Source organism: Astatotilapia calliptera, chromosome 14, assembly GCF_964374335.1.
Source record: "Astatotilapia calliptera chromosome 14, fAstCal68.1, whole genome shotgun sequence".
NCBI classification, from domain to species: domain Eukaryota; kingdom Metazoa; phylum Chordata; class Actinopteri; order Cichliformes; family Cichlidae; genus Astatotilapia; species Astatotilapia calliptera.
In genome coordinates, this window is record NC_137435.1 from 9,480,936 (window position 1) to 9,495,581 (window position 14,646).

Genomic DNA, 14,646 nt, shown 5'->3' on the forward strand with positions numbered 1-14,646 from the left:
TCAGTTCACCTGACACTCCGACCGGCGGCTGTCTCAGGTCTCTGCTCCTCCTGCCTCCCCTTTCTCTCATCCACCTGCTGGCCTCCACCACTTGCTAATTTTACTGAATCTGAGGAAGCACCGCCATAGCCACCACCAAACAACTGAGTTATTTTTACACACCGACCAGCATCTGGCCAATCCACCACCTTTCATTGTTTATACCGCTACAAAGAAAAAAAAGTCACCGGGCCACCGAGCAAATGCCCAGTATGCCCGATGGCTAGTCCAGCTATGGTCGTGCCATCAGTTAACCCTCGCGTGCCTAGGGTTGCCGACCCCTGATCTATACAATGGCATTTACACATATATTGCTTCTGAAATTTCTATTGGATATACTAATTAGTATTTGCTTATTTTTAGTGGATTCTTTAAGCACTTCCTGTTTTTGCACTGATGAGGCCCTGTTAATGATCGGAACCACTTATTGCACAATAACAAGTGATTACAAAAACATCAACCAAAAATAAATAAATATGAACAAGAGAATCAGGAAGCAAAATCTAAACTGCAAAAACAACTCATTTTTGATGTAAAGCAGGAAAAAAATTGTTGTTTCTTATTACCCCTGCCACAAAAAAGGCTGTACAAGCACTTTTGTAAAATGTCAATAACTATCAGTGGGACAAGCATTTAAAATGCTTTATTCATAAACGGTATAAAATTCCAAACATTAACATTGTTTTCTTACTCTTTGATCATTTCTAAGGATATGTTGCAAAATATTTTATGTGTGAGTGACCTTCAAGCCTCCTGCCACAGCCCTGATCTATATTTTATGACTTTTCATAACTAAACTGGAGCACTTCCATGACCTAAAAATTTGTATTCCGTTCTAATTTGTTAATGTTGTTTCTCAGCTCGGAAGATCTAAAAAGGAAATAAATAACCTGGTTCACATTTGACCCGAGTTACACAAAACACACACACACACACACGCTAAATACAACAAATGTACATACAGAAGGCAAAGTGTCTTTATGTCTGAGAAACCTGCTAAAATTTTCTAAATGGTAAATGGATTTTATGTAGTGTTTTCCTATTCATTACACACTCAAAGTGCTTTCCATTATAATCAACATTCACTTATGCACCCACACGTCAGTGCATCACTTTTCACTGTAAACATGGTCCAAGGACACTTGGACGTGCAGCCTGGAGTAGAGGTTATTGAACCACTAAACGTCTGAGCAGTGGGTGACCTACCCTGCCCCTTTAGCCACAGCCTATGCAGTGGGCAGTGAGTGCATTAGGAAATTCATAGTATGCTGGGAGTATAAAGAGATCATGAGCTTTCAAAACCATTAGCAACCTCATGCAAGGGTAAATATAGGAAAAGACAGAAATAAATGTTGAGCTGTTTCCCCGTGCTTTTTGCAGACATTTAAGTGTATGAATAGATTCATTGCGGCAGTTTAGACATAAAGGAACTCCATAAACTGGTTTCTCTGCTTTTATCATTGTGGCATGATTCACAATCACGTCTTTTTTTCAGCACATTAGCAATTTTATTCCTGATTATCTTTTCTTTGTTGTAAAAACTCAGCTCTTTTCAGTGCCCCCAATGGGTTTCTTCTCCTGGGTGATTATTATATAAATCGTTTTACTTTATCACTTTGATGGGCAGCAGTGCCAAATGGTTCCCTAGTTAAAAAAGGGGATCATGATTTGAATGAGTATCTTTTCTAATAGATACCTTAATAATTTGATAATTTTATTAGGAAAACTGCCTTCTTTTTTTGTTTAAATTGGATGCCAATAGCTTCTGCAGTTCTCACGAATACAATCCAACAAAGAACCAACTGTTTTAGGGTATTTATATTCAGTTGGATCACACTGGAGGTTTAGTTAAAAACAATTTCTCCATCATTTATAAGAACATGGGGGAACAAAACTGAAAAAGTGTCAAACTAAAAGAGCAAAACTTCCTCAGCAGGAAAAGAATTAGTTGACATCAGTAAAAAAGTAAGACAGTAATTTGCCGTTTTTGTGATGCTAAGCACCTCTGCCAGGAGGCTTACTGTCAACATCTTCTCACACCAATAAGAAGTAGAGCAACTGAAAATGTTAATTATTTATCACACAGCAACTGCAGACTACAGAAAGTGCAAGAGCAAGAAAACCACACTGAACTTGCAGAAAATCGACTTTGTGCTGAGCAAATCAAACTTCTGATCTAGAGGCCAATATGGGTTCAATTACAAAAACATGGCTAATTTGAGCTGGTCAGGAAGTGGAGGCTTCCCGACCAACTGAAAAGCAAGAAACAAATGATTAACTACTTACAATACCTCAGTGTACTGACAGTGTAAGGTTTCAGGTATCATATCAAGTTTCATTTTCACATAGGAAACAAAGAATAATGGGGGTCAACTGTTTTTCTTACCTGTGTGTCTTTTCCTGAGCTGCCAGCAGCAAGGTGAACTGAAACAATGGAAAAAGATTATGTTATTCCAAATCATCCAGCAAAAAGAAATAAAATATTCAAAACTGAAACAGTCTCCTTTGTGCTTCAGTCTTCACCATCTAAAAGTTGTCATACAAATGCAACACTAAAAGAAAACAACTTGTTTATTATTATTTGTGGACAAACAACATATTTAAAAGGTATTTGAGGGTTTTCTTCCATTCGGAGTTGCTGCTGGATGTCTAAAAGCGTACGGCACCATTTCACCATTCGAGATTATAATTAGAGCCTTGAGAGCTTCTATCCAATTACATTGCCATCGATTCAGAGACAAGAAAATCTTCTCAGAAAGGTTCTCAGGATTTCAAATCAATACATCAAAAACGGCAGCGTTGCTGAGAATGAATTAATAAAGCAATTTATATTAAATTACACTGCCTTCACTCCCACATCACTCAGCTTTAAATCTGACTTTAATTAGATGATCTAACATAAAAAATTGTTAAATTTCCTCTGCTGACTCACTGCACTGTGGCCATTAAAAAGGTCAGAGAGTTCAGATTAAAACCTAAAAGCAGCAGATATGTTTTCGAGCTTCAACCGAACCACTATGTAATATCCAAAATATAGGCTCTACAGAAAAGATATAACTATCTGTATTTCAGAAGATTGATACAATCTCTGTGAACCACTCTGCAATAATTTGGTCAGATATTGATTCCAGCCATAGTAAGGAAACCCTTAACTTAAATTATTTAACAAGCACAAAAAGTCAATTTAAATACTTCTGTCTGCAAAGCCTGGAATGAAGCTGCCAGATCAAAACGAGTGACTGCTATTATTCTTATAATGAAAACACTGAAAATAACAGTGGATGCTGACACTTTTAAAACTATCTAAAGGAAATGAAGGGATTTTATTTTTCCTAAGAATGGAAGAGAAGGTCTGATTTTTACTAGTTAGGTTTTCTTGCATTTAAAAACATAAATAAATTCTGTTTCCTGCTACTGTTTACAGCAGTTCACAGTTAATTTAAAGTGCTTGTGTGACAAGGACAAAATGAGACAAATGGAGAGAAGACAGAAAAGATGATGCTGATGAGCTGTTAAATCAACCAAACATGAATGACATTCAAATAATTAACAGAGAAACAAAACACAGCACATAGTGTCTTAAAAGAAATTCCACAATGACTCAGCAGTGACTTTGTTAATTAGAAATAACATTAGTACCATTATATAATAGTGCAGAATGAACCATCATGCTCAACTTTAAGGCTAATGTGAAAGAAATTACTTAATAATGGTTTCATTTCCTGATTAAATACTTCAGATAAAATGGGTATAAATTGACATAAAAAAAAAAGCAAATAGATAAACGCATGTGCAACAACATTGTTCAGTATAGGAAAAAAAAATCGTGGATAGCAACTTCCCACTGAATAAAGAAAAGCAGTTATTTCAAACATTGCTGAACAAGGTCAAATATTTCCCTTTGGAGTGTAAAATCATGGTGTCTGCAAATAAAATGGATGTGTGGTCCATGCTCATATTTCAATGAATATAAAGAATGCAATGTATTGACCAGCACTACTGACAAATCTTTGATTTTTTTAGACTGTTATATTTTACAGGTAACTCTCTCTTCAAACATTTCCCACAAAAAGAGTCTGCATCTAACAGACACAGGGTGACCAAAGAAAAAGGTAAAAGAAAGAAGAGGGGGAGCCTGATCGTATTTATAAAATGAGAAGCTCAAAATAAATCTTGCATAATGGGAATCACAATCTGGATTAAACTGCCTCCTTTTTTCTTCATTATACACAAGAAGCCAGCAAAACTCAATTTTGTACACCCCCACCCCCCTCCCCTCACATCATTATCTGATATCTGTATATCCTAAAAGCTATGTGAAGTTCACAAACATAAAGCGAGAGCCAGCAAAGCTTTAGGTATGTAGACACTACACACGACATCATGATATTGTATTCTGGTTTCTGTTGTTATTAAAAATGCAACATTTGGTATGAAACTGGGCTTCCTACAGGAATACATACAAGTTAACAATACATTCTGCTACCTCTGCTCAAAATTCCCATCTTTTCATGGCTCACCCTGGAGAGGCAGAGATGCACAGAAAGGAAGAGGGGGAATAACTCCATACATAACATCAGGAGCGGTGACTGGAGCACCTCCATCTCATTGCTTCCTCAGCCTGCATAATCAAGTCTGTTGTTTCCAACCGTGTTTTCAATTGAGCCACACTGAGATGAAGTGGCTTTGATTTCAGAAAGTCTCCAAATTCCTTTACACAATGACGGCGCTGAATGGTTTAGCTTTTAAACAAGCCTGTGCAGAATATACGCTGTTGTCATAATGACAGAACATGTCCAGTGCAATTATCAAGGAAACGCTGCACTCGGGTTTCATCTTAGGCGAATCCAAATTCAAGACTGACAAAGAATGTATGCAGAGCAGCTAGATACTTTATTAAATTCAAACAGGTTGAAGGGTTCTACTGAGAGCCATTTCCTGCTAATGAAAAATGGATTCATAGTAATTAAACAATGGCTTGCTTGTTTGACAATTGGTCAGTGTCTGACTTTAATTACTTCCAGCATTTAATGGGCGCTGAGAGAGCTGGGAAAAATAGAGACACCACATGAAAAGTGCTTTGAAGTAACTAAATCGTATTAACAAAGGCAGTTATTCAGGTGTATTATATTAACTTGAATGCAAATTAGCAATCAGTGTCTGCTTTAAAAGAGCTCTGATAATCACCATGTCCATGTGGGGTATTCAAAGCAACATGAGACAACTAAGGGCTTCCAAATAGACTGAATAGAGAAAGCTCTGAACTGCAGCTGCAGTGGTTCAAAAAACAAAGTTATTTAATTTGGCAAAAACAATAAAATCTAAAATCCTGTTAGCTTCACAGTGCTGATGTATGTGGCAGGGCTGCCATCCAGAAACCACTTTTGAGACCAGCGTGCAAACACTGCCAAGCTGAGAGCCATTAAACATGGATTCAGCTCTTACCAACCTCTTCTGAAAGGCCATCCATAGCCCTCCTCTTTACACAACAACACTACCTGGCACAAGATGTTGTAAAGTGGCTGGTGAAAAGAACAAACATTTAGGAAAATGAAACATGAGAAAAAATGCACGAGTATTTGTCTTGAATAACACAGGTGGGGAAAAACATACTGCTTTGTTTTCTAATGTTGGCCTATTTCGATCATTAAGTATCTTCAAGTTGAAGACAAAGTTAATTTTCATCCTGCTTTATTAATGTTAAATGTTTTGAAAATGTCATCACGACATGAACCAGGCCACAGCTTTTTTTATCTTCTTCTTCTTTCAGCTCCTCCCTTTAGCAGTCGCAACAGTAGATCATCTGACCCCATCACTTGCATCTTCATCTATCAGTCCAACACTCTGCATGTCCTCCTTCACTACATCCATTAACCCCCTCTGTGGTCTTTGTCTTTTACTCCTGCCTGGCAGCTCCATGTTCAACATTACATGTCCAAACATCAACCATGGCTGTCTAACTTTGTGTCCAAATCACTTAACCTGAGCTGCCCTTCTCGTTTCTATTCTGCAATTCATTTCAACTCTGCCACCTACGGCTCCACCTACTGTCTTTTTGTCACTGAAACATCTCCAAATCACACATCATATCAGGTTTCTGTACAATTTTATAAACCCTCCTTTTCATAGTTTCTGCTATCCTTCTGCTAACGCCTGTGTGACTGCAATCTACATCCAAATCCCATCATACCGTTTAAGTCCACTACCAACATCCCCTGATGAACCTCTGTTGGTAAGATCAGTTTTGCCATTCATATCTAATAGATGGGTTGGAGTCAGGGTTACTTCACAGCAAATTAAAAGAACAAATTATAAATATGACAAATGTTAGGATCCCTTTCTACTTTTTCTTTTCCCTCTACATTAAAAATCTGATCCCTTCTGGTTTCCTACTTGTGCGGGCAGACTTTGGCGTTGATTGTGTCTAGGGGTGGTCAATAATGCCTCAAAATTATATCACGAAACTTCAAGAAATTTTGTGATAATGATATTTCACACAAAAAAAACAAAAGAAAAACAAAAAAAAAACTGCACAACATTTTATCAATGCCTGCACCTTGCAGGCAGCAGCATTTATGAGTGCAAGTAAATGAAGTGCATTCTCTACCCTTCTTTTCCAATGAGTTACTGTCACTGATGACAGACTACCTAATTTGAAGTGTGAATCCATTGAAACAAGGTCCCAGCAGCAGCAGCATTACAGTACAATAGAGGTGACTCATCATGAGTCAAGTGTAAGCACAAAAGTAGTGTTTCCCTTGGAATTTAAAATAAAAGTCTAAAATAAAAATTTAAAATAACTTCTTAGCACTAGTTTAACAATAACTAAAGAAACTTCATCTTGCTTGATTCATTGCTTTTCAACTGTTTGAACTGGTATCATATACCTGGCCAAACTATATGGAACAGCATCAGTAATTTCCTTCCACCATCTTCTCTTCCTGTCACATAAATTGCAGCTAACAAGAGCAGCTAGCGATGCTTGGTTGAGTCATTCGTTTAAATTTGAGTCGCATATCACCACCTGTTAGTTTTTGCCTCTAATGGGGAAACAAGCTTGTTGTTTCCACCCTCGATGGGAATGGGGACAAATGGTTGCTGGCAGTTGCTACAGTGGGTGAAATCAGTCACAAAAAGTTATATGTTGGTGCATCAAAAACCTTTTTTGCAGATATTTCTGTCACTGGTGGAATTTGGACACAAGTCAATCTGCTAGTGACCAAGGCAATCACAAGGAGGTTTTTGATGCAGCAACCTCTTTCACCTAGTGACAGTCAGCAACCACTGGGGCAGCACATCAAGGGCGGTTATGATGAATTTTCATCAGTGATGATCAATAATAACCCCAGGCTGAAGAAAACTTACCATAACTTATACGTGAGGTAAGATGATTTCAGGATGCCAGCATTTCTCATTGAAAAATTATAGAACTTAGCAGCAACAAGAACAATAAAAGCTATTATAAGTAAATCTCCTCAAAGGGCTGGCACAGATGGCACACAGTTTCACACACAGTTGTAATAATTCATTTGGTTTATATTTTTTGACAACTGCTCTGCAAACTGTTCGGCATGCAAGATGCAGAAGCTTCATCTGGGATTGTGTCATATTAAATTTAAACTTTCTCTCCCAGCTCGAGCACCACCAGCAGCCATCCAAGATCCATACTAGCAACACGTAATCGAGTTAGAGCTATGGCGCTCACTCTCAGTGCAAATGTTTTATTGTTTGGTTGGTTGGATTTTTAAATATATAAATGCTGATTACATTAAATAAACGTTATCATACTTTTGTAGCAGCTTTTAATTAGGGCTGAACGATTATGGAAAATAATCTAATTGCGATTTTTTGCCCCAATATTGCGATTGCGATGCGATATGCGATTATTTTTTAAGGTCTTTGTCTTCTGTATTATTAAACAAAGACAAGCAATACATCATATAGTATGGCCAATACTATATTACATTAATTTTAAACTGTTCTTTCCTGGAAGACAGACCTCTGTTATGATGACATGAGGTGATGCATGAATTGATGACTGACATTTTTATTTAACTTCTTCAATCACAACAGTATATTTGAACATACACAATAGTTTATTTTTAGCTTACAAACATCTGAGCATAAAGTGCTGACAAGGAACCCTGGTGTAAACATTAAAATGAAAGTCAGTACAATGTGCAGATTGCAGAAATATACATAAAAAAAAATCAGTGGCTTTACCACACTCAGTTTTTCGACATCTGTGAACTACTAGACAGTCATTCAATTAAAAAATAATATTAAATAAATAAAACTAATAAATAAAAAATACACACATCTTACTGATCTCTGCAGTCAGTAACATTACACATAAAGTGCAAACATAATAGCAATTGTATAAACACACACACAAACACGCCTTTAAAGTTTAAAGGCGTGAAATTGGACGGTCTAGCCTTCTGATTAGCTAATCAGAAGGCTAGTTCTGATTAGCGTCACCGCTGTCTCGGTGGAGTTTAATAAACTCGGCCGTCTGCTTCTTGCTATCTAAAATATAACCAGACACTGGTGTAAATTCTCGACTGTCTCATACTTCTGTTTAATAAGTTTTCTGTTTGACGTTTAGTCAGCTGTGTGAAAACCAAGGAGGAACCCACCCGGGGGATTAATAAAGTTTTATTTTATCTAATCTAATAACTTTAATCTCAGCCAAACCGATTTACTCACGAACAAACAAAACACTGAAAAAAGCCCAACAATAACATTTTTAGGTTGTCTAAGTGACTTATATATTACGTTTAACCCGAGCAGCGAAACTCCGCGGTGATCTGAAAATGATGTGCCGGGAGTTGTGCCGTTCTCGGCCGCATCAGTAATCCTCGAGCTCCCGGCTAGCTGTCGAGCTGGTGGGTAGCAGACGCCTCTGAAAACGTCGAAGCACTTTTGCAAATATGGGATATCTTGATAAACCGAGCAGATATTTGATGTTTACACAACTACTTTCTCGCCTGAAAATATGTTAAAAGTTTATTTTGTGACCCAGAAAGATTAGTATGAGTAATTTTAAAACTTAGTAGCGGCCGCCATCGCTGGAAACTGGAGTTTGGCTGGGCCGCGCTATGAATTCTGGGATATGGTAGTAATTTGGACAGCCTTATAATCGCAGTATAATCGCAGCCTTTGCGGTTAGAAAATTGCACTTGATCATGTCGCGATATTATCACAAATGCGATATATCGTTCAGCCCTACTTTTAATCATGAAATTATTATTTGTTTATACAGCTTCATGTCTCGTTCACAGACTGTCTCAGATATATAAAGATGCCAATGTACTAAAACCACCAATGCTATAGTGGGTGTCTCCAAGATTAGATTTTGCCAGAATGACACACAAACACATGCACACATACACACACAAACTCACAAGGTGAAAACAACAACCAGACAGCTGCAGACGGCTCATATAGCAGATTAAGATGCTGTATTCCGCAAATATATTAAAAAGTAATGGACAAGGACAATGCCATACTCAGCAAACATAAGTTGGACCACATCCATTCTTTAACTTGACCTTCATTTTGTTCTGAGCTACAGATCTGTCAAGTCCAGCGACTGTGTCAATATCAGGCTGCAGACATTTAGAGTGACAGGAAAAATACAGGAAACTGCCTTTGTTGTGGGTTTTTTTCTAATGAAACTAGGTGTTTCCAGGAGCACATTTTGCAATGATGGCACCATATACTGCACATAGAGATGTGTGTAGCCTTCCAACACGATTTTATAAGAAAATGACCCTACCAGATCTATAACATCAGTATACACATTCCAAACTAACCAATAATTTCAATAGTTTTAGGTCTATTTTATTAAAATGTAATGCTCATATTTAAAATTATGGTCCCACATTAAATGACAAAGCAGGGTATATTTTTAGGCATAGCTACTTTTTGACTGACATGTCACTACCATATGAGCGCAACATCACAAAACATGTTGCCAATGGGAGTGCAAAGTGTCCAGGTTATCTTGCAACAATATGCAAATGTACAGGTACACAGTCTGCCAAAATGAGAGCACATCAGGTGGTCAAACCCTAATGAAACAACAAAAACAGTGGTATAGTAAGACAGCATAAACACACATTTTACAGTTGAGTTTCAACAGCATGCTAATCGATATGTTTCTATATAAGGGTGAAGTCTTCTGTCAGAAAATTGATGGAGACTGTGTTGGGTCTTTAAGGTTTTGAGCAGTGGTCGTCTGCTTAAATCTCACAGCTCAGGTAGAGTAACAAACACATCTGAAGTATAAATCTTAAATCCGTGTATAACAGGTGATCAGCAGGATACACAGAAGAGAAAGAACAAAACATTTTTTAAGTTCAGATCCTGACTGATCTGCGAGTTAATAAGGTTGCTATGCCATGTGCTGAAATGTATGCATGTTGTTTTATCTGCCTGCCACAAGAGGCTGCAGTTATTTATTAAAGTCAAAGGAATTAATCTGATTTGCTGTGGGCAGCAAAGAAACATTAATAGCTATATTTCTACAGACATTTCATATTAGAGAGGAGTAAAGATAAATAATACTAAAATAATGGGAAAAACAAAACATGAATGCGATTTGTGAGTTGCATGGCCGAGTGTGTGTACTTGTGAGTAAAGAAACACACAGTTTGCTCTGCAGTTTTTCTTGTGGACTGATATTGGAACATGAAGCACCCCAACAACTAATTCTGGTGCTTGCATTACATCCATAGCACCTATGCTAGCATTTGTAAACTATTATCCCCCCTCTCTCCAACACTAATATACAAGTAATATCAATATTAAGGACCAGAAATACATCAGATCCAAGCACTGAGGATGGAGACTCACTGAAGAGTTACACGACAGAGGCAAAACTTTGGCTTTCTGCTCCAGGTGTTTCACTCACGCCTTTATTCTCATAACATCTCTCACTGCCATTCCTACTAGAATTAATGCTTCAAGTGATGACTATCACTACAAAAAAATATCACATGCTTTTATTCTTTGCTTTCAGCAGCTGGTAGTTAATTGCTGGCTGCAAGCCTTAGTAGATTTTCTAACTCACTGAATCCAAGTTTTGCACTCTAATAGGGAAACTCCCACAAATACATATGCAGCAGCAGAAATAACGGTGTCCACGCCTTTCTGTCACAAAGATGCCAAAACTAATTTATGCTGGTGCAACCTGTTCCTTAAACTGGCCCTGTGCCTTTTTATTAAGCTAAATTGATGTTTTTAAATCAACAACCTAAACAGCTAAAGGACTTCTAAGCACCAATTTGTCACTTAGCCAAAATCTCGTCGTTCATTGTCGATATAGTCATATCTTTTCGCTCCCCCTATGGGATAAGATCTGTTCCAAGACCTGCGAGAGAGTAATCATGAATCCTAATCCTCCTCACCATGTGAGCTGTATGCCTTCAGTCACTTCTAAAAACCCAAAAGTGACCACAGCTGAAGGTCAGAACAAAGACTATTGTTTAAGAGCTGGCTCAGCTCTCCTTTCTCCCCATCATCGCCCACTTCAATCTCACAGTCCTTTTTACTGTCTCTGAACTGAGTCATCCTAAGGTAGAGGAATGGGGAAAAAATTTTGAAGATAAATTGGCAATCTGTCACTTAGACACATGATGAAAAAAAAAAACAAATAAAAAAACAAAAACCTTTAAGAAGCTGTTTTCTGGATTGCAATGAAAATGTCAGCAACCAACAAACCAACTGCTCGTGTTTAGACAAATTTTACAGTAAATAAATAACTAGTGTTTTAAATTTAATTGCTCTAAATTAACAGCACAGTTTTACTGGCTTCTCCAGCCACAAGTGATAAATGTTGCTGTTCACCAACAGCATAAGAAAAGCTGAATCCACATTTTTATATAGCTCTACAACCCCATGTATTGTACATCACTGCACTATCTCTAAGTCAACAAGCAATTGCACACTCTATGGAAATACTGCATGTACCACAATTGAAATGCGCCCCATGTGGACCCAGAAAATGCGCTGTGGTCTCAAACTGCTGGTCCCGACTGCATCACACTCAATGTCAAACCACTTGAGTGCACATCAGAAATGACAGTTGGTTGAGGCTCCATGGACAACATCATTGAAAAACAGCAGAGGTGGCACCCTAATGTCACCAAACTGGCTGTTCTCCAGACCTCGGCTGTACTTCAATGTTAGGTCCATGAATATTACATACAGGGGGAGCAGACAAGCAGCCTTGTCTGAGTGTGATGCCCAGCTAAATGTGCTTGACTCAGGGCCAAATACACAAACAGAGCTTTCACCCGGGCACAGGGTCAATTGCAGCAGACACCATGGCTGCTCATACTGCCCAGAAAGTAGTGCATATTTTACATCACACATGCATTGACTTGAGGACTTTTTCAAACTGCTACGGTTTTGTTTAATGTGCAACATCCGCAGGTAGGCTTCAAAGCAGCACTTCCTTCTTTTCCAGTTATTAGGAATTAATTGAACTGAGACAAGGCTTGATTTATTTACTTATTTATTTTTGCCAGAAATAAGCATCCAAGGAAGGAAGCTGATCAGAAATTATATGTGATATATGTTTCTCCTTTTTCTAGTGAAATTCTACAAAATAAAAAGTCATGAACATATTCATGTTTGGAATAAGCAAAGCAAAGCAAAGAAAGGAACGTAAAGCAGCGGCTAACTGTAGGTTAAAATCTTAATTATCCTAGGTCGAATCCAATTAATAATGAATCAGTAGTACTGAGAATGACCTGTGGTAATGCAACACATTGGCAGATCCTTGTGTATTTAGCTATTTAGCTTTTGTCACCATGACAATTTTCAGTCCCAGTGAGGCAAGCAGCTCAGCATTTATCTCATCTCGTTCAGGTGGACCTTCACCATGGTACACTGGGCAGATATAATATTGGTCACTCAGTCCAATTCTCTTCCCAGCTGCAGCCACAAATTGTGTGCTGCAACGTCCATGTCACATCACTGAATATGTGACTGTATGTGCACGGAACATGTACACGCAGAAGAACATGCACACATATGCTAATGCAAATATACGTGGAGCATGCTTAGAGCATGCATTAATTCGTGTTAAACCAATTCAACTAAAAGATTTAACATATCAATTAAACATTTATCAAGTTAAGAAATCAACTTCATTGAGGGAATTATGAAACAATTTTGCCAATATTTGTGCTACAAATTAAAAACTATATATAGTCAAAGCGCAAAGATATCCTTTCACTTGTTTTTCAGTCTGTGGACATAATTTCCTTTTACTCTCTTACAGCGACAAAAATAGGAACAAGTCATGCTTTTAACTGTGGCTTTTGTTTAATCTTCTGCATTTGTTTTTTAAATTCCAAGCGCACATCCAGGGCGACAAAGAAACCCCCAACTTAAAGCTTTTGGGAGCTGTACCCTGAGGTGCATTGATCCTCGGGCTTGACTCCTGTCGGTGCAACGTCGATATGTCAGGGAAAAAAGCAGCCCCGCTTGTCGCGAGGGGGGGGATTTGATTTCAACAGAAATGCCACGAGAGAGCTTCCAAACCCTCTCCTCTGCCGTTAACTCTAATATAAACTCATTGGTCTACATAAAGCCACATGGCACCCGGTGAGTGCAAATCGCCTTTAAACTCCTCAGGAAGTTGAGGCGGATCATGGTTCCGCACTTCACGCTTAAGAAAATACACTCGCAGCTCGCCTCTTCGCGCTGTTGGCAAAACTGTATCAAGCGCAACACTGTCCCTTGTTTCCAAACAAAAATCAGCTTCGCCTTGAAAAACGGAACAAACTGTTTACTGTTGCCGGGATCGTTACGTCCCTCACAGCTGTCTGGTCCGAGCCCCCTGACTTGAAGATTAGAAAGTAAAGTGAGTACTTACAGAAAGAGAGGAAAAGCAAACAGCCTGCCACTTTGTGACCGACGTGTGGGCTGTTCGACAGCATCCCGGGAGAGTCGTATTTGAGCTGTGTAGGTGGTGGAGGAAGCTCGCAGAGCATGGGCTTTCTGACTGTTAAAAAACAAACAACTGGGCTTTTCCTTTTCACGGAAAACGAGGAGTAGATCTATGCTCCGGCAGGAGGCATCGCCACTTTCTGTACGAGGCGCAGGGACGCGCTCTGCTGGCGGGATGAATTCACTGAGCTCAGCTGACAGGCTGCCCGGCCAGATGGTGGAAAAAAACAGAAACGCTTACTGGAGGCTAACTGCTGCTACCTTCAAGTGCTCCCGTGAAACTCCCGACTTAGCTCTAGAGCTGGAAATACATCTTACCGAGCAGTCTTTTTTTTTTTTTTTTTTTTATCAAAACGTGTTCGAAAAGGTCAATGTAGGTTTATCAAAGGTTATAATTATAATTTTAATTAAATGAAATAAAAAATAAGCCATGAGTTGCTTAAAATTTAACCCATAGCTCCAACTAAAGCATAGCAATAATTTTAGAGAATTCAAAATGCTAAAAAAAAAAATCCACCCAAATGACCCAAATATTTAAAGTTTACTGTTAATTAACGGAGCACCAAATCCACACAGTTAAGAAGCTGATACCAAGAAATGTTCGCCAGCCTGTTAGAAATGTTATGTTTACCTGAGTAACTA

The 14,646-nt window shown here is 38.4% G+C and overlaps 1 protein-coding gene across 1 annotated transcript in view; it reads right to left on the reverse strand.

Moving 5' to 3' along the window:
• b3glcta (beta 3-glucosyltransferase a) overlaps positions 1 to 14,186 on the reverse strand; it is an 82,703-nt gene extending 68,517 nt beyond the window's left edge. The window contains exons 1-2 of the mRNA XM_026191752.2: positions 13,931 to 14,186; positions 2,426 to 2,463 (exon numbers count right to left, since the gene is read on the reverse strand). Of these exons, the coding sequence (XP_026047537.2) occupies positions 2,426 to 2,463; positions 13,931 to 14,048 (156 nt within the window). The 5' untranslated portion in view covers positions 14,049 to 14,186. The remainder of the gene's footprint in view (positions 1 to 2,425; positions 2,464 to 13,930) is intronic.
• Between the last annotated feature and the right edge of the window lie 460 nt (positions 14,187 to 14,646).